Below are 21,021 nucleotides of genomic sequence, written 5' to 3' on the forward strand. Positions count from 1 at the left end.
CTGGCATAACCAGATGCTACATTATTATATCCAGTTTAGCCACCATAAGTGGACTAAACTTGAGGAGACGTTCCTCTTTCGTCGATCAATGGGGAAACACTGTTTTTTTGCTAAAGCCCACTGGCCTTTTTTATAGCCGGGGTAAACGTCCGTGGACGTGGACCCCGTAGCATTGGAAAATTCCACTGCCAACGGTCTTTTGAGAGACCGCTAGCTCCCCCAACCGGGGAGGTAAAAAACAGGGGAATCTAACATCCAGCAAAGCACAATCCAATAAGCATATACACTTACATGCAATAATAACATAAAAATACACTCATGGAAACATATTACTTAACCCTACACCTTGTAGCTGGCCAGCAATTAATTATTACAATATACCAAAACCAGTAATGGTCAATCCGACCGTTACACTGGTTACAGTCAAATGCTACTGGGGAATCATGACAGGCCATACACGATGCTAAGTAAATAAACAAATAAATAAAAAAAATGTTTTTACAATATATTTTATTGATGTATAATAGATACGTTTCACAATTGTGCATAGATAACACTGTATTAAACAAAAATCTAGCACCAATAGTGGTGTAACAACTCGGGATACATAAGTAGAAAATGACATGTAATGTTTAAATATTATAATGAAATAAAAATATAGTAAGTCTGCAATTTTGAATTTATTTATTTATTTTTTAATTCCAGGAGTATGTGTTGCGTGTAGATCCTGTATCGAATTTGGGATTAAGTGCAGAGTCTGTGTACAGTTACCATGTGGGCGAGGTGTCACGGTACAAAGACAGTGAAGTACCTGAGCTGCTTCCTTATGGGTATCTGGTGGGTGACACTCAGCAGGTTAGGATATGCTTGAAAGGGGCCCTGCAGAATGGGAGTGTGGATGCTCTAGCATTTGAAACTTTGATACCAAAATCTATAGTTCAGAGGTAAGGAATTTTATTGATATTTAGGATGATTTCTTTTTATTTGTTCATTTACCATATTTACTCACGTATAATGTGCACTTTTTTCGAAAATTTTGACCCCCAAAACCTGTGGTGCGTATTATGCACAGAATAATTCAGACAGACAACATGAAACCGTACAGGGTCATCCATGATATTGTGACATTTGCATTCATTTTTCATGTTTAAATTTTTCATGTGGGTAAGTGCCTTAATGGAAGAAATCTTGTGCTTCTAACTGCTAGTTTGAGGGTCCTGAATATGCCTCCTATAAATATTACGTTAGTCATGGGGAAAAATTGAAGTTTTTTTTTTTAGACAGAGTAAAGAGGAAATGAGCAAATGCATATTAAAGTTTAAAGACCATTCCTTGTAATTTTTCACTTTGTAATGTAATGTTCTGCTACACCAACAAAAACAGTGCCGTTCTGGCAGAATTAAATTGCACCTCCCATCACATGGGATGTGTACCAGTGGTATTTGTTGGGTGAGAAATAATAGTAAATAACTTTTTGAGCACTGCAAATCATAAGCTAATTTTGATCTCACTTTTTACTATTACAGAATAAATAAGGAGGTTAAAGAGCAAAAGCTTTGAGATGCTAAGCACAGTGGAGGGAGAGGGGGGAGATGTCATGGGTTGGTGACTTATTGTTTACACAACAGGATATTCTCCTCTTGGACCACATAGTAACATGTGACTCACCAAGTAGGTGTGATGTCATTTACTTTTGATCAGTATACGAGATATAATTGTTTGTCACTTTTCCCTATCAAAAACCAAGGTGTGCATTATACATGAACACACATTATAAATGCGTAAATATGGTACAATATGTGTAAAAGTACTTATTTTGTCTTTCAATATAAGATCATTGAAGATAATTCGACTAACAGTGTTTTTGTCTAATATTCATTATTTAGACAGTATCTTTATTATTATCCCAGACACTGGCATTTTAAAAAAAAATCTTCTAATGAATAGTCAGCCAAAATTTCCATATTTTCATACCTTTCCATAAAGATAGTAAGTAATGAATACAAATTGTACATTAAAACATCACAAATGTTAATGTACAGACATGTGTTTACATGCAACCAAAAATTGCCTCAAAAATGTATTATTACAAATGGCTCATGTCACTTCATAAAAATGTATAATCATGTAAGAGAACATACTAGTTATGTGATATTATATGCAACTGTCTACTAGTTATGTGATATTATATGCAACGGTCTGCTATTTGATCCAAAAGCTCCGTGGTTTTATTTTTTCTTTCTTCCACAAATTCCTCTGTTCTGGTTAAGTTGTATTGATACCAAAGAACAGATGTTTGGCATAAAATATTTTGTACAATAGAATGTTATTTCAATCTTTCAACATTCTGGTTTTAAAAGTTTCTGTAGTGGCAAGATCACTGTGATCTAATACATTTCGCAAAGCATCGATTCATAGTCATTTTGATGAAATTTCTCCTTTTCCCACTCGATAGTTCAAACAATTTGTTGTGCTACATTGATATGTTTTGCACTCTTTATATTGACCAATAACTTTTCTTCCAGGTATGTTTCTTTGCTGACGGAGCACAGGCGCATAATTCTGTGTGGACCTAGTGGAACTGGAAAGTCCTACCTTGCAAATAAGTTGTCGGAATTTCTCGTGCTGAGGAACGGAAAGGAATCTACAGCTGAAGCTATTGCAACATTCAAGTAAGTAGTTTGGATTGTTCAGTGATTCTTCCTGAAAATTTCCTCACATCATCAACAGTGGTGTTGGATTAACCTTTTGTGGATGGATGGGATATATATAAGCATCACGTGGATTTGCATTGACAGATGGGTATCCCAGCACCATGTGGTAGCAATTAACATGCAATTTTGTGAAAACTGCATATGATATTTCAGTTTGTCTTTTTTGTTTGTTCGTTAGTATACATATAAAGGTATGACATACATGAATTACAAAACAATATATCCATTGTTACTATTGGAATTCATTAGCTAGCAACACTGCCAATCTTATGCTAGTTTTTTTTTTATTGCGCTAAAAAGTATCAGCCCATTTTCATTGCATTGTTGTAGGAATGTCCCACTGCTATATACGTAAAGTCATGGTGGGGTTTCAGAGTCCTATAATATCTAAACGAAACAAAAACAAAGGATGATTATTACAGTGTATTGAAGAGTAACTCAAAGAGTTTCCTTACATGTTTAGTGCAGTTTGATGTTGCTTAATCTGTTGCCCTACACACATCTAATCGATATTGCAACTCTTGCCCCACACGACTCAGAACATCAGGTGTAACAGACCGGACAGCTTCTCTGATTCTCTCTTTCAAATTATGAATGTCGTTGATACAATCACGATACACACATTGTTTGACGTAGCTCCAGAAATAAAAATCTAAAGTCATCAGGTCCAGTGATCGTGGTGGCCATGCTTTGCATCCACCGCTGTGGAAATGGCTTATCCAGAAACTCTCGAACAATTTTGCCGTAGTGTGGAGGAGCACCATTTTCTTGAAAGATGACATCTTCACCTTCATCTTGATTTTGTAGCACTATATATGATTCCAACATGTCAAGGTAGTTGTTTGATGTCACTGTAAGCTCCGCAAATAAAAATGGTCCTATAACTTTTATCATGTGTGAGGGCACACCCGACGTTCACCTTAGGACTGTTACGTTCATTCTCCATGTAGGCATGAGGTTGTTCATTAGCCCATATTCTGATGTGATGTAGATGAACATGACTACACACATGGAATGTTGCCTGATCACTAAACACAATCTTCTGTAAGAACAGATCATCATTGTCCATTTCACCAAGCATCTGCACAGCAAAATCAAATCGTTTGGGTTTATCGGTTGGATGGATTGCAAGTAACAACTGCAGTTTGTAACCCATAAAACAGAGATGTTTCTTCAAAACTTTGTGAACTGTTGTTTCTTCAGACCTAGATTTCGAGCAGACACGCATCGATTTCTTGGGTTTCCTTAGGTAGCTCTCCCGTACAGCTTCAACAGACTCGTCACTAACTCCCGGAACGTTTTGCATCCAATAAACTGCCAGTTTCCTTAATCTGGCGAATGTTGATTCCATGTGGTGCCTCTTCATTGTACACATGCCGATATTCATGACGAACACGTGCCAGATTCAAATTTCACAAGCCAAAGGATGCATTAAACTTTCCTCTGCACCGTCCACATCTTGACTGACGGAATAGCGTGATTTGCTTCACCGTCACTCTTCTGAAACTCTTTGAGTTACTCTTCAATGCAGTGTAATAATCATCCTTTGTTTTTGTTTCGTTTAGATATTATAGGACTCTGAAATCCCACCATGAATTTATGGATATACTGTACTACATTTTCCATTCACTTTGGTCTAGTGTGGGCTACAGGAGCATGCTGTATGCCAATTTATTTTGGAAAAATTTGAATTTTCTTCTTCCTTTAATAGTCATTATTGGGAGGCACAATGTATAAATTTTACCTCCACTAAATGCCCTGTCTTGAAGAAAGAAACCAAAAGCAATTTCATCTCTTTGTGACAATTATTTCTAGAGCTTTTTGTACTTAGTGGCAAGTTTGAAAAGTACGTGCTTGAAAAGGTTGCATCTGTTGCGAGTTTACTCTTGTGTGAGGCTCAGTCCGGCTAAAGGTTAAACATCCACTTTTGCTAATTTCTTCCTGATGTAACAATTTTTACCATGTAACTTTAGAATTGTAATCACTCAGGTCCTTGCCCAGTGGAAGCACATAATGGTTTGGATCCCATTTTAAAATGTAAGGCCAGTCCTGATGAGCCCATCTGAACATAACATTCCACGCAAACAAAAGTTTCGACTTTTATACGGGTTTCTGAAAAATGTATAATATATTCATATGCAGTGATTACATGTTATTGGATTCTTCTTATTTCAGTGTGGATCATAAGAGCAGCAAAGAGCTTCGACAATACTTAAGCAATGTTGCCGAGCAGTGCGAGAGTAATGCAGCTGACCTTCCATCTGTGATCATTCTGGACAACCTCCACCATGCAGGGTCCCTTGGGGAGGTGTTCAATGGTTTCCTCAATGCCAAGTATTCCAAGTGCCCTTATATAATTGGAACCATGAACCAGGCCACTTGCTCGACTACCAATCTCCAGCTTCATCATAACTTCAGGTTGGTAAACATATTCATACACTTCAGAAATAACAAATCAAGCTAGTGATAATGCACGAATGGGGACTTTACAATACAATTATGACAAAATAATTGGTGATTCTTTAGAACTTTCACAAACAGTAATAAATAGTAAATTTATAACTTGTCAGAAACTTAACTCCTGTCCAGCCATCAAAAGTCAGAACTGATAACATAAGATAAATTTATGGCTGAAAGCATTATTTTCTCATGCAAAAATTATAGTTTTCAATTTTAGTAACTTGCTTTTTATTTTAATATTTGTTATTCATTAGTTTTGTAATTGTGATTGAACACAATTTTTCATGTTGTGGAACCTATGCTTCCTACATAAAGGGGCGGTTGTTATTATTACACTTTTCTGACACAAAAAAAATTCTGTTCTTAAAAAATAAGATATTGACAGAAGATGAGAAGTAATTGAAAAGACTGTAGTAATAAAGCATAAATGCCAATAATATTTCACTGTGTCCGTTTTCACTGTCTGTTGCTGTAAGATAAAATTTGCACTTTTCAATAAACGTTGCTTCATTTTGTACTACTCAAATTTGCTATAAACCTCATATAACTAAAAGTTTTTATCATTTACTGCAAAAATCTACCACTAACAATTATTAGTGGCAATTTCTAGTGTACCGTGTTTCAAAAAGAATCGTCCGATTTCAAAGTCATTTAACTCAGTAACCGTTCGCTAAAACACATCGAACAACGTACTGTTAGGATATTTGCGAGTTTCACATGATTGCCGGCAGGTATCAGTAGTGCGCTCCCATCAGATCAGATTCAAGCAAGATGGCGACGTCTCAAAAAACAGCTTTCTGTGTACTGGTCTTTGAAGTGTGTGAATCTATTACAACAGTGCAGCGTGAATTTCGGCGATTTTTTTTCTTGTGGGGGTGCATTACAGACACTGTTTATGTGCCTCTACTTACAACTACTGTGGATGAACTGCGAAATCTGATCACAGCAGCAGTGACTCCAGACATGGTCGCATCTGTATGTATGAATTCTCCTTCCGTATGGACATATGCCAAACGTCCAAAGGGGGTCAAATTTAGCACTTATGAACATTTTTTTATGTAAAAATTTATGCATAGCTGTGTATTTTAAAGCAAATCCAAGTTCCTGGTTTGATAAATAAAAAATATATAGCCTTTTGAAATCGGATGATTCTTATTGAAACACCCTATATAATATAAAGTATCTCTTTAACCCTTAGTTCGCCGCCGTAACACATATGTTACAAAAAAAGTATGTCCCTTGTAGCCGCTGTAACACATATGTTACAAACAGCTTTAGATACAATTATCGAGGGTTTGCCACACTTATATTTGTATATTGAGGTTGAAACACTGACAGTTCCTTCGGAACATGATTGCAATTGTGTTTCGAAAATTCCAAATCCCCCCCCCCCCTCGTCTGTTTGGGTGAGCCAAACACGTGTTCCCTCATCAGTTGACAGACACAATAAATGCTTGGTATTTACGATGCTGTTTTCCTCCAAGCTTCCAAGGCTGTGATTTAGTACTGATAAGGCACACATTCTTCTTTGTGTTTAGACCTGTTGATCCAGCTGAAGTAGTGAGGGGGGGGGGGGGTAGGGCAAGGAGAGAGGGGATTGGATGAGGTTTGGTGTTGTTGCCTCTATGTTAGAAATGCAATGAAGCTTGACGATAGCCAGCCAGAGGCCAGAAGCACCCAGAGGCCAGAAGCACGAGTCTAAAGCATGTGTCTATCCAGAAGTATAGACAAAATAAACGATTGCAAAGGCTCCTTTCCCTCCTCTGTTAAACACTTCCTATCATATAACAGCTGGTCGATTTCCCTAACGTTTCGTTTCCTTGGGGACATATTTCCACAAAGAGCCGAGTCAAAAGGGAGAAATAGATTCACAGTAGCTACACAAGATGCAAGTGCGAACGAAAAAAGCAAAAGTTCGGGTTTTCTCCCCAAAGTAGCTGGAGAAGAGGGGGCAAACTCCATATTTTTATGATTTTTTCATTGAAATTTGGGGGATGCAGCCCCCGCCCGTAACCCCCCCCCCCCTCCATGGTTGGGGCATCCAAATTTTACATGGTTGCATGCACTGATGTTCTGCCAGCAAAACAAAAGTTATCCGAAGTAGATTGGTCCCATAGTGTCAGTTATAACAATTTTATGAATAATATGCAAATTGGCTAAAATTCGCTAGAGTTTTACGTTTTGCCTTATTATTCAAATTGTATTGCACCCACGATCATGAATCAAGTTTCATTCTGTTGCGGAAGGTCCATTCTTTGAAAAAAAAAAAAAAAAAAGCAAAAGTTCCGGTTTTCTCCCCAAAGTATAGAAGAGGGGGCAAACTTCACATTTTTATGTTTTTTTCATTGAAATTCGGGGGATGCAGCCCCTGCCCGTAACCCCCCCCCCCCCCCCCCGCGGTTGGGGCATCCAAATTTTACATGGTTGCATGCACCGATGTATTGCCTGCAAAACAAAAGTTATCTGAAGTAGATTGGTCCCATAGTGCCAGAGTTATTACGATTTTTCTCCATTATGTATACAAATTCAAATTTCCCGCTCAAAGCCTCGGCGACACTGGGCTTACTTTCGTCAGACCGAGCGGCGTACTAAGGGTTAATTTAGTGTATTATCTGTCACTGAAGAAAAATGTATAATGTTGCTGAAAAGAATTTCATTAACTTAGTGTGTATGAAGATGAAGAAAGAATATCTCTTGTAGGTGGGTCCTGTGTGCGAACCACATGGAACCAGTGAAAGGCTTCCTCGGTCGCTACCTGCGAAGGCGACTGCTTGAGGCAGAGATTCGTGATGGAGTGAGAAACAATGATCTCAATCGCATTTTGGACTGGATTCCCAAAGTTTGGCAACATCTCAATAAATTCCTCGAAACTCACAGCTCATCTGATGTTACAATAGGTAAGTCAACACAATGCTTTTGTTATTGAAATATGTGTGTAATAAAAACAAAAGAAAGATTAAGTAAGGCACATGGTGGGATTTGGAGGCCCAACACATTCACAGTCTCAACTTTTTGTGGTAGTGATGAGCACCATGCTCTGCCTTCCTTTACCCCCCATCCTCCTGATACGCATATATTATAATCTGCGTGAACCCCTGGTCTGCTTGCTGTGCAAGCATGGCTGAATTCTCATCGTGGGAATTGAACCTGGGTCTCCCATATGTGGTATTGACACACCCTGCTGACTTGACACCCCCACCCCCTTTCACCACCCCTTCCCTTGCTCACCCTCTCCAAATATACACGAGATTGGACATAGAAAAATTATTAATCTCGGAAGAATTCTATCAATGTAGGTTGGATAATGAATCTACAACTTTCTATTTGTTTTTGATACATTTATGGATCTGTATGCTCCAAAATATCAATTGAAGTTTTAATGAATGAATGAAAATTTCAAACTACAAATTTGAAAGATGATTTTACAAATTGTCATTAAAGAGTGTCATATGTCATTTAAAACTTTGACGTATGTTTGTTAACAAACTAGTATGAAAAGTAACTTAGCTTCTTCACTAACTTGAAGAATGTGATATCATTGCAGTTGCAAATAAATAATAAAAAAAAAAACATAGTGGCTAAAGTTGCCTTGTAATCAAGAGGACCTGGGTGGCATTTTGGATCCAATTTTAAAATTGAAGCCACATCCTCATGAAACAGCACAAATTCCAACTGAACTAACCAGATGGAGGAATTAGAGACACTTTCATATGTGCATGAAGTGGACTTTAAAACTTTGTAATTAACATAATATATTCCCATTACCGCGAATCGTTTGTGCATTTCAGGTCCTCGGCTGTTTCTGTCTTGCCCTAGTGATGTTGCTGGATCGCAGGTTTGGTTTACTGACCTGTGGAACTACTCAGTGGTGCCATATTTGCTAGAAGCAGTGAGAGAAGGACTTCAGTTGTATGGCCGTCGGGCTCCATGGGAGGACCCTGCCCAGTTCATTGGCCAAACATACCCTTGGACTGGTGATTCTGTCCATGGTGGACAGGAGGCTTTGCTAAGGTAAGATATTTCAAGTTGTATATAAATTCGTGATCTTATGTTTGTAATATATAAAAAAGGAAAGTTAAAAATTGTACTTACGTATGTGAGTATAGTGCTCTTATTGTAGAACGACGTTTCAGAGAATGACTCTCTTTCCTCAGGTTCGTATAAAAAACTAAGTACTTGACATAGTACTGCGTCAAAAATGTAATATGAGGATTGTGGTTAAGGGTTGGTTAGGATACATTTAAAATATTAAGTTTTTGCTATTAGAAGTACGTAAAAACCAAGTAGTTCCCTAAAAAAAACTTGTACAGCAGACCTATTCACAGGTAAAAAAGTTAAAAATCTAAAAAACCTGCATGAATCACAATGCAACCTGCAGGTTTGGCCTTTCCTACCCAACTGTGCTTCTCAATCCACATGAAGGTCGATTCAAGGGTCGTTCAAGGTTGACCGGGACTTTTATTTCTGCAGAGGAAATAGGTAGCAGAAGAAACACCAAACTATGTCAGTTTTTCAAAGTATTCTCCGTGCGTGCCGAGGCACCGTTGCCATCGTTCTGGCAGCTCCCGAATTCCTTTGGCGTAGAAATAACTTGGTTGTTGTCGTAGCCACTGGAGGACATTGCTCCGCAGTGCTTCGTCTGTCATGAATTTCTTCCCTTCCAGATGAAGGGGTGAAAACAAATGATAATCACTGGGGGCTAAATCCGGACTGTAGGGGGGATGAGGCAGAACTTCCCAGCGCATGTCGGCCAGAGTTGTTGTTGTCACATTGGCCGTGTGAGGGCGGGTATTGTCATGGAGAAGAAAACATTTCCAGACAACATCCCAGGTCTTTTCTTGCGAATGGACTTTCGTACAGCACCACTCAAGAATGTGGAGTAATACTGGGCATTAATCGTGCTCCCTTTGTCCAGAAAATCCACATGGATAACGCCCTTCATGTCCCAGAAGACACTTGCCATGATCTTTCCAGCGGACGGCTGCGTTTTGCTTTTCTTGGGGGGTGGGGAACCTTTATGCCGCCACTCCATGCTGCGTCTTTTGATCTCTGGGGTTGAATTGTGCAACCATGTTTCATCACACGTGATGATGGATTGCAACAATTCATCACCTTCTGCTCGAAACCGATTCAGAAGCTGTTCACAGACCGTCCTGCGTGTCCACTTCTGATCGAATGTCAGCTGGCGGGGAACCCACCTTGCACAGATTTTGCGGAAGCGGAAGTGGTCGTGAATGATTGTCTCAACACTCCCGACACTGATATTCACCTCGGCAGCAATATCCCGCACTGTTACTCGCCGGTTCTCAAGAATCATTTGCTCAACACGTGCGATATTCACTGGTGTGACTGCAGTCGGGCGAATGTGTCCATGCGCTTCATTTGTCACCAGCTCCCATCCTTCGCGAAACTGCTCACACCATTCATACACTCTTGTCCGCGACATCGTTTGTTCACCATACTGTGCTTGCAATCGTCTGAAAATCTCAGCTGGTTTCACTTTCTCCTTCACGAGAAATTTGATTACACACCGCTGCTCCACAGCCACAGACACACTGCTTGCCGCCATGTTCGCTGCAACTGCTGCGCATGCGCGAAATATGTCATGCCAGGCGCTAGTTACTCGCGAAGGAATACATTACGTCACCCGCACGTTTCATCATGATCCGGCTATTCATCGATTTTTTACGTACGAAAATCCCGGTCAACCTTGAACGACCCTTGTAAATTCATGTTCCTCTCTTGCAGCTTGTATAACTTCCGGAGTGACGTGGAAACCTATATTGGGTTCAATCTTCCAGGCTTTGTCCCATTTTTTGAGGAAATTGATCCAGCCTTCTTCCAAATTTCCTTCCTCCCTATTAAGATTATTCTCCCCCCCCCTACAAATATTCGCTGTTTCATACACGTTTCTTCCTAATTTCCTCCCCTCTTTTCTGATTATCTCTTTTTTTGCGATTCTATGCCCACTTTCCAAAATGTGGTCTGAGAGACCCATTTTGGGAACTTTTTCCCTTATGTCCTTTTCATGCTCGCTCCATCTTTTACCCATATTTCGGCCCTTCTGTTTTTCCGGCATTTCCCTAGTTGTCTTTCCTTTCTTATAATCGGTGAAGTATTTTTCTACATTCTTTGGTGCTTATGTTTGTAGTCCACCTGCCCAACCTTTTGTGATTGTCAACCAATTCTCCTTCAATGGTCTCAGCCAAACACAAATGAGAATGATTAATTAGTACTCAATCCGATAATCATTAGATTTAGATCTATGTATCTGCTGGTAAGGTTTATCAATCCATTGTTAATACAAATTCATGAATATTGTATTGAAATATAACAAGTAAAGTTGAACGCACATGAGGGCCTCCGCGATGGAGGCACATTGAGGTTCGGATCCCACTTTAAAAACTGTAGATCCAGTTCCAATTAGTCTTAAAACAGACATAAAAGCACATGATCATGGAGGACTGAGGGAGGGAGGCTGGAAAGATGTAAGTGCTCCACATATTCTAAATCTCGGCCACAGTATAGGTGGTTGGATATGCACCATGTTTTTATGTGGGTACAGAAAGTAAAAGTAATTTAAATATATTTCAATTGAATTACAACTTGCAGTGACCAACTTGAGTCTTTTAACTCAATGTAATAGTAATACACCGGATGTAAACTTAAATGTGGCAACATTGTAGGCAAAAGGTGATGACACCACTGTCAGGTAGTGAGTGGCATTAGTTCGAGCTGGTGGATCAAAATGCAGGTGTCCCATGGCAAGGATCCATCATGACATCAGAATGGTTGTAAGATGGGTAAGTTTTTTTTTCCAGTTACAGGAGGGACCACCTTGTTGCACGAGTGACATGATTCCTTGTGATTTTACTTGTTTCTCAACCTGGTGGTGGTAACCAATGGCTTCTACAATTTGGCAGAAGGTCCAGGATTACATGGGAACGGGTGGTGAGGGGAGGGGTGCAAGTTCAATAAAATTGTTGTACAGTGGGATCCATGAGTATTACCATGCAAATTGTCCTTCACCATGTTCGTGCACTTTCTTTGACACAATAAGAGCTTCAAGAATTAAAAGAGAACTCAAAACAAGCTGTTGACAACTTCTCCACCAGCATACATAAAAGTCCATTGCTTAGAAATACGAAGGATGAAAGGGAAAAAATTAATGAAAATAGTCATGGACAATTTGCACAGTAATACTCATGGATCCCACTGTACAATCATGCACACTTCAGGGATTGATCCCATTAAGATTGTTACAACTCTTGTAATAGTGTTCTTTTACCTACATTGTGAATTATGTTAGATTTCTAAGATGAAAATATAGCAAACGTGATCAGTATTAAATAGAAACAAGCCAGCCTCCGTGGCAGAGTGGTTAGCACATTGCACTATGATGCCATGGGTCCCAGGTTTGAATCCTGGCCTGGCCATTCATCACATCATCACTTATCCCCATCTTCGCGAGTAGCCAGAAGTGGCAGAAAAGTGAAGTGAAATAAACCAAATCGATCAACAAATGTTAGATTTAGATATATATCAAGAAGAATTTGGTGTTGTAGCTTATAAACTGATGTATTTTTTCCCCTTAAGGCTACGACCTGAAGATGTTGGCTATGATGCACAGGCTAGTACAGGCATAGGAGGAAGCAGTATGAAATCGATGAGCTCTACACAAAGTGATACAGAAGGTGACCCATTGGTAAGTTAAACTGTTATTCTAGTGGTGGAAAGAAGGAAAGGATAGGCAAAGAGTGGGATGGAGAGATGTGTTGAGAGAGTGCCTGAAATTGAGGGACAGAGTGTGCGAGAAATAGACAGAGATGTTAAGAAATTGATTGAGGAAGGGGGCGAGTGAGAGAGAGTGATAGTGAGGGGTGAATAAAGTCGCAGAAAGACATGGAGAGTGAGAGGGGAGGAAGAAGACAGTGAAACAGAATTAGAAAGTGAGGGAGAGTAATGGAAATGTGTAAGGAGTGAGAGGGGGTGGAGAGAAAAATGTGAGGGGTGAGAAAAGTAGTTGGGAAAGAAAAAAGTGAAAAACTTGAGTGTGAGAGAAAGCAAGGGAGGAAGAAAGAGGGAGACACCAAAGTGAGAAAAATGAAAGGGAAGGAACAAAAGAATGAGAGGATAAAGACATTCAATGAACAGAAATTGAGAGAGACTGAAGAAAATATATACAAGGATTGAGACAGGGAATGATTAGAAATGAAAGAGTGAAATAGGGAATGATACAGAGGGAGAGGAGGAGGGGGGAGAGAGAGAGAGAGAGAATGGTGAGAGGGAGACAAATAAAGGGTAAGAGAAGAAATGAGTGGAAATATAAAGATTCATATATATGTAGTAAGATTTCCTCCCAACCAGTGTTCATTGATTTTGCATTTGTTACACTTCCAAAGCATCTGTATCAGCAGGAATCGACTAAAAGTATCTGCATAATCTTGGCCCTAAAAAACATTAATGAAATATTTATTTATTGCAGCTGAACATGCTGATGAGGCTCCAAGAGGCTGCCAACTACTCAAGCCCACACAGCAATGACTCTGATTCAACAAGTTTAGACTCCCACACCAGCAGCCTTCAAACAGAGGACATGATTGGGTCTGGCGTAGAATCAACGCTATGATGATTTGTAGTCATAAAAGAAGTACCTGTCTGTATATAGAACAGCTTCTTTGTCCCTTCATAAAATACCTTATGCAACTTCGAGTCAAACTATTTTCATTATGCGAATCAAAACAAGACGGATACAATATACAAACTTTAGGAAGTTGGCAGTGATTTTTTTTTATCAGGTACTATTTAGTGTATTTTTTTTTAAATATTCAATAGTTCATGCTGAATTTGAATTATGGTTGGGAATGCTGGAATAAATTATTTTAAAAGAAATACATGATGAAATTTTCAGAACCAAAGGAGGAGTAGCGTGCATAGCTGAACACCATGAAAGACACCGGAAAAGATGTATGTAGTAGCATTTTGATTGATTGAATGTTATGAAACATATTTTCATGTTTATAAACTAATCCCGACTGATCATCCCAGGGTTATGACCTCTATGTGTTTGAAACTACTGCCTTGAAATCGATAAAAGTATTACTGTATAAAATGACTTAATTGACAATACAATTTTTACTGTATTTCGTTTCTTGTTTAAGTTTTGGTGCATCAGTCAGATATTGTGTCTTATTGTGGTCCTGTTTTTATCTGACAAGAATAGTACTGGTAGGAGATATAACAGAAAGAAAAAAGTATGTGAAAGATGCTTTATAATTATACTCTACATACATCTATACGTGAATGTATGGGTATCTGTGTCAGAATGTGTGTACCTGACTGTGTGTATGTGTATTTGTGTACATATATACAAAGCGGATATTGTGTAAATTTGTATTCCTTTTACAACATACATATATATATATTTCAAGACTACATACTGTAAAGTTTCCTCAAATGTAGTCTCACTGTGTATAACTTGTAGATTTTACATATTTCCAAGAGATAAAATCAACAGTTTATTTTTTTCACACATATTTCTCAAGATTAATGGTGAACAGTGGTTGTGCTGCTTTTTCCATAATGAGTAACATTGGAAGAATGTTTGTTACAAGAAGTGGGATTTGGTTCAAGGTTTCATTGTGATGTACCGGTTCGTTACAAACAAGATTCTTTTCTAGTTTTGGTATACCTCAATCGTACTAGTGTATTTATAATCTGTAACTGCCTTGCACTATATTTTTTTAGTCTTAACATGATTTATAGAGAGTAGCACAGCTCTTGATGTGACATAGTAGTTCTATTTTCATGTCTAGAAGGAACTAGAATTTCAATGCAACCAAAGTATTTTATGTTAATGTTACCACAGAGATGCATTGTACGCTAATTTATGTCACGTCTTGCCAGGAACACTTTCTTTTAGCACAAGGTACAGGAAATAGCAGCAAAATTTCCTTTCATTATACAATCATGCACAAGTCTGGAGCACAACATAATGTTCTAGAAATAAAACTTTACTTTATTTCATGATGCTAGAAGTTTAATAACATTTTTCATTAATCTAATATATTTTGCAAAATGTCTAGGTTAAAATTTTGTATTTCTAGTAGTCACATTGCTATTCATACATTTTTAATATGAAATTAGTAAATGCATCCATATTTCACCTTGAACTACATTTTCCAAATGAGCAAAACTGTAAAAATGTAAGTTTTATGGGTTAATTATGAATATTAATAATAAAGGAAAGTTTGCTATTATGTTAATTACCCTGCCAATTCACAGAAAAGTAACACAGCCTCATGTTATATTTTATACAGAAGCTAAATCATGTGGGCTGCTATATATATGTTCTGAGTGTGTGTGTGTATGAGTGTACATATTTTGCTGGGTCACTGGCAATTGTAATAAAGTGAAAACTTTCGTAAGTGTATTCTTTTTGTAGTTTAATGCAATTTTTACTTGCCATTGTGGGTCTTCGGCTTCAGAGTCTGATATAAAAAGTGTCTCTTTACAGCATCAGTGTATGTTGTCGGCCAAAGGTTGTAAGAGTGGGAGAATGTATATAGTTATTATTATACATTGAAAAGAAATAAAATGCCTATTTGTACAAATGAAAAAAAAAGTGAATGCCTCAAGTGTTGTCTTTAGGAAACTTAGATTAGATTCAATTTTGTTTCCCGACAACTTGCAAATAATTTGTACATGTATCATGACACCAGTCAACTTGTATGCCTTGTAAGATATGTATGCTTGTAATTTAATTTATGGCCTTTTAATATTGTCATGATTTTGTAAAGGCAGCTTTTTTTTAATAGAGTTGAAAATACATTAATGTTGTATTTGCTAATATGTTTTTTAAATAGAAAATCACCCTGACCAATAGGTTTCCTCCTCATACCACTGTGGTACATCACAATCTTAATTGGCCATTATCCATTGTATATTTTCTCCCTGTAATCCTAACACTACACTTCTTTCATCTTGGATAACCTGAAGATGAGGTGTTCACCTTAAACATAATGCCAGAATAGGAAAATAATATAATACAGGGTGATACATATAAAACTAACAGGTTTTATTTCAAAAGGAATGCTCTGCGTTAGTCTCTCATGACGGACATCTGAGAGATTCAGACATTCTCAAGACATTGCGCAGTTTGGCAGCTCATGTTGCCATATTGTCTGTTGCTGCAAAAATGCAAAACACGATACCCTGAGCAATTGAATGACAGGGCTGTGTCAAGGTTATTTCAACAGGATGGCTCCACATGCCATGCACCAAATGAGTCCTTGGCACTGGTCCAAAGTGTCTTCGAGAACCAGATAATTTCCCGAAATGTATGGCCACTGAAATTGCAGACTTCATCCCTTCTCTGCTTCTTCTTGAGGTGGTACCTTAATGCGAGGAGATACAGTTACACACCATGTGCGCATTTATTTGAATATCGTCGGAATGGGCAATGCTACTGAAGAAAAACATGGGGTTACAAGAGTATGAATTTCTCCACATGTGGCAGGTAGAAGAGTTTTTCAAAGTTTATTATTAAGCTAGATACGACATGTAAAAAATATGACTAATAAGAATTTTTGGAATCCCATGTGTTCCTTATGGGAAATCAAGTTACGGATAATCGAATGGGAGTTTCGACTTTTCTGCTGGGCAATCACTTCTTCAAACTGCCCCTCTTTCCATTGATATCATTTTCTATTCCATCAGAAGTTGGACTTGTTATCTGCCCAATGCATTTCTCCTTGCCTCCTGGCAGTGTTGCCAAACCTGGTGCATATAAAAGAGCTAAATTTCACCTTAAGTGGAGTTAAAACCGACTTTCAAGGAGCTAGATTTACGAAGTGCTTCCTCGAGTAATGTTAGTTGTTAAAGGAGTGAGGCGCTGCTATTATTGTTAACTCTAAATTGATGACAATTTATTCTTAGATTTCACCATCTAGATCCGGAGGCATCACCCATCTCATGGTTATGCAAAATTGAAAATAAATGATTCCCTGATAACAATATTATGCCAATTTCACATCAACACATTAAAAAAAAAAAGTAGTTGGGGATATAAGAGGGGATGGGGCGACGCAGCCAGTATAACAATATCACGTCATCTGCAAAATGTATAATCATGGCAAACGTCGGTCTATGTGGGCCGGAGTGATGGTATCATAGTGAGGCACGGGGTGGGACGGGTGCTTCAGTTCACAGGCAAGTGAATGCACGAAAGAGCCAGATCTGGCTCTAAGAGAGCTAAGTTTGCAACACTGACTTGGAGGGAAACACCAGGCGGAGACTGTTTCGCATGCCCTCAAGGAAAAAAAAGTGTGTGCTACATGCACTCTGACATTGGACGAATAGAAGGAGAGCATTACAAAATCCAATATTTATGCTACATTTCAAATGTAATAACTTGTTGCTAGCTTTATTCTTGTTTGCATACATTGATCATGAAATTTGTCAGTTTAATATTGCATCACCCTGTATACTGCTGCAAATTTTTTCCCTGCAATGTTTCATTACCCCCACACCCCCTACATGCCTTTATGGCGTGGTGCTAAGCACAGGGGAACACTTTACCTTTTGCAATGTTTCGTCCTGGTTTTACACCAAGCCAAATGCACCACACAACTTAACATGACTAGTCACTGTATACTTCTACACATACATATAGAGTGACTAGCCATGTAAGGTTGTGTAGGTGAAAGTTCTGGGAAATCAGGATGAAACATCACAGGAAAAATAATAACAAAAACAACCTGCAAGAGTAGTTATGTAAACCTTTAAGAAGAACATATATATTTCTCTTGCAGTATTTATGATAAGGACAAAAGTAAGCAATGGACATGTGGAATGAAGGTTCCATGCTAAATAAAAAAAAACGACACTAACTTTTGTGAAATATGTGGTAAAGTGATATATCTATTTTTTTTATATATAAAAGTGTGTACAAGTAATACAATGGTCAAGTATTAGGCTTTTCTACAGTGGTACAACTTTATTGTGATTATGAACATGAAAAAAAGCGTACTCAGGTCTTTACAAATGCAAAAACTTAGTTAAAATATTGTGAAATTAAGCACTTATTATTCACATCAAATAAACACTCCAATAAACTACACTGAAAATGATGAAACAAGCTACATATATAACAAGAGCATATTGGTCCACGAGATTTCTCACCTTTCTAGCTGGCAGCAATTCTGTTTGTGTTGATGATTCCTTTGTAACTTTCTCCCCAACTATTGTCAGTACTTGAGGAACTTTTCTCTCTCGCCACGTTGCTGGAGTGTTCTTGTTACTTTCTGCATGACACAGTCCATCTTCTATGCTTACTCCTGTCCAGGAAATTGGAGTGTGGATCCTAGATACTCTTTCCCAAGCAACGTCTTTGCTTCGTCGTCTTTTACCCTGGAATAATTGAAAAAAATACAATCTAAATATTTATTCAAGTTAAACTCTTTGCACAAGCATTAGAAATTTAGCATTGTTATGGAATTAAAATTCATTTAAAAGCTTTTCTGAAAGACAATTGATTTTTCTGCTTATTTCGGTTGAATTCCAGTAAGGCATATGGTATAAATTATGGAAATTTGGTGCTTATTTGAATGACTTCATAACACTGCTAAATCACTGCAGCTAGTGTGTTAAATGTTGCTTAATCAAGCTGATTGGCTTGTTCTCAAGTGACTGTCGCTTCCCTCTGTAATCTCACTCAGCGAGAGGGGAAAGGCGAGGAGAGCAAGACTTCCTTTTCACCCCTGTCCAAGTCTGTCCTTTCCCTCCCAATCTCTAACCAGAGGGAGGGGAGAAATGATATGTCTTCTATCTCCTCCTCATTTCGGAAACCAAAGAGAAATCCGTACTGTGAAATCCAAACAATAAAAGAATATGTGGATAGCCCGTAAAATGCATAAACGATAAAACTATCCAGTGAATACATTAGGACATCCATACATTTCAGATAATCTGGATACTCCATATATCCAAATATGTGGATAGAAAATTATCTAAAACCTGGATAAAATGTTATCCAGATTTGGCCATTCCTAATACATACATACACACTATCTCCAGCTTCTGCAGACCAAGAGAGATTTGGAGAGAAGGGTAGGCTGAGATTTAAGATGCACAAAATAAAAAAGAATACAACCATGAGAGGCAATTAGAGAGACAGGAATGGAGAGATACGGAGGCAGTGGAAGTGAGTCAGACAGACATAGGGCAAGAAACAAAAATTGACAGATGTGAAGAAACAGAACATTAGTGAGACAGAGAATATGGTAATCTTGAGTCACTGGACAGAGAAAGGAAACTGATTGAGAGATGCAGGAGAACACAGAGACAAGGACAGAAGTAGACTGAGGAGAGCTACATGGTCACCTACTAGAGTTGCAAAAAAAGCAAGAAGAAAAAGAAAAAAAACCTGATTTTTTGGCTTTTTACCAATTACAGCTAACCTATTTCACTTGAAGTTACTGTTATGAGTTTACAGGTTTGTAGCGACATATTTTACAGGCAGGGAGAGAGAGAGAGAGAGAGAGACACACAGACTAGCTAAAAGAAATTGACATCATGATGTAGCAGCCAAGAGACAGATATTGGCCAATCCCAGGAGAGACATATTGCATAATGGTTCAGGTAGTTTACCGAGGGGGGGGGGGGGGTTGCAGACCCCCCCACCCCAATTTTTTAACTGTTTGAAAATAAAATTACATAGTTTCCTAGGGTGTTCCCAATCTTTCTTTATTACTTTTGTTCATAAAAACAAAAGTAATGTAATTAGGAGGCAAAATGCACTTGGTGCCCGTATCAGGTGCCATCTTTGAATGTGTCTCATTCGAGACAATCATAAAGTAGAGATTAAGATCTAATTTAGCCTGTAAATCACAAGAGAAGAAATTGCAAGTACTGTTGATGGAAAAAGGCTGGCTTTTTGATAGAAGGTTCGTTTTAAAATCATGAATGGGCCTCTGGAGTGGAATAAAGTAATGCTGTTGCCTTGTAATAAGAAGAGGTCTGAGGTTGAATTCTCCGTGGAGGCAGAGTGCTTCGGATCTCATTTCAAAATTTGGGTCCAGTCCACATATCTTTAATAGATTATTTTTCGCCATTTGTGCCATCTTATTTGCTTCTACTTCAGTTTTAGTGCCAGTGTTTTTCAACCGCAGGGTTGCGAACGGTCCGTTGCACCCAGGAGTTGATGACTAATTTTTTAAATCTAATTTTATATTTGACAAGAAGTCTATACATAATTGAACTATGATTATGCCATACTTGATATATTAATATTAATTAAGGTTGCATATTAATTTTCACAAAAACTTTATTTTAAAGATCAGAAATGTATTTATGAATGAAATTGTTGGGATCAGGGTATCGACATATAAGAAATAAAAATAATTTACTGGGCTGTGGTCTCACAAAGGTTGGGAACCACTGCAACAAGCAGCCAACATCACTAGTTGCTCCGTCATTAGGTTTTGCCACCATTTAACCAAATTATACATGTACTGGAAAGTCAGAACACAAAATTTAGTGTAAAGAGATTTGATACTAGTTTTTCAAAAGGTAGAGCAGTATTTCCTTTTTTGCTTCATGTACATGTTTGTATAACAAAATTCAAACATTGAAAATCATATCATACTAGCTATTAGGTTCTATTAAAAACACATACAAAACTACTCTAGTTATGTGAATCTGTTTATATTACATAGATATATTTAATAATCCCACCAAAATATGAAGATAAAACTCCGAAAGAACCGCCCATTCAAAAAAGCCAGCTTTCTTGAAAACACTGTTTATGTCTAGCTGCGAATTTCATATTGTAAATTGTATTTTATAT

General features: G+C 38.0%; 2 protein-coding genes across 13 annotated transcripts in view; one reads left to right on the forward strand and one right to left on the reverse strand.

Annotated features, from left to right (window-relative positions):
- sick (sickie) overlaps positions 1 to 16,023 on the forward strand; it is a 1,061,378-nt gene extending 1,045,355 nt beyond the window's left edge. For all 12 annotated transcript variants that reach the window (XM_083119471.1, XM_083119472.1, XM_083119464.1 and 9 more), the window contains 7 exons: positions 706 to 944; positions 2,526 to 2,672; positions 4,890 to 5,132; positions 7,875 to 8,071; positions 8,963 to 9,185; positions 12,771 to 12,879; positions 13,660 to 16,023. In XM_083119471.1, the coding sequence (XP_082975597.1) occupies positions 706 to 944; positions 2,526 to 2,672; positions 4,890 to 5,132; positions 7,875 to 8,071; positions 8,963 to 9,185; positions 12,771 to 12,879; positions 13,660 to 13,803 (1,302 nt within the window). In that variant the 3' untranslated portion in view covers positions 13,804 to 16,023. The remainder of the gene's footprint in view (positions 1 to 705; positions 945 to 2,525; positions 2,673 to 4,889; positions 5,133 to 7,874; positions 8,072 to 8,962; positions 9,186 to 12,770; positions 12,880 to 13,659) is intronic.
- A 2,104-nt stretch (positions 16,024 to 18,127) lies between these two features.
- LOC145986014 (glycine receptor subunit alpha-2-like) overlaps positions 18,128 to 21,021 on the reverse strand; it is a 49,472-nt gene continuing 46,578 nt past the window's right edge. The window contains exon 10 of the mRNA XM_083120185.1: positions 18,128 to 18,584. Within this exon, the coding sequence (XP_082976311.1) occupies positions 18,264 to 18,584 (321 nt within the window). The 3' untranslated portion in view covers positions 18,128 to 18,263. The remainder of the gene's footprint in view (positions 18,585 to 21,021) is intronic.

This window comes from Lepisma saccharinum, chromosome 3, assembly GCF_977018435.1.
Source record: "Lepisma saccharinum chromosome 3, izLepSacc3.1, whole genome shotgun sequence".
NCBI classification, from domain to species: Eukaryota; Metazoa; Arthropoda; class Insecta; order Zygentoma; family Lepismatidae; genus Lepisma; species Lepisma saccharinum.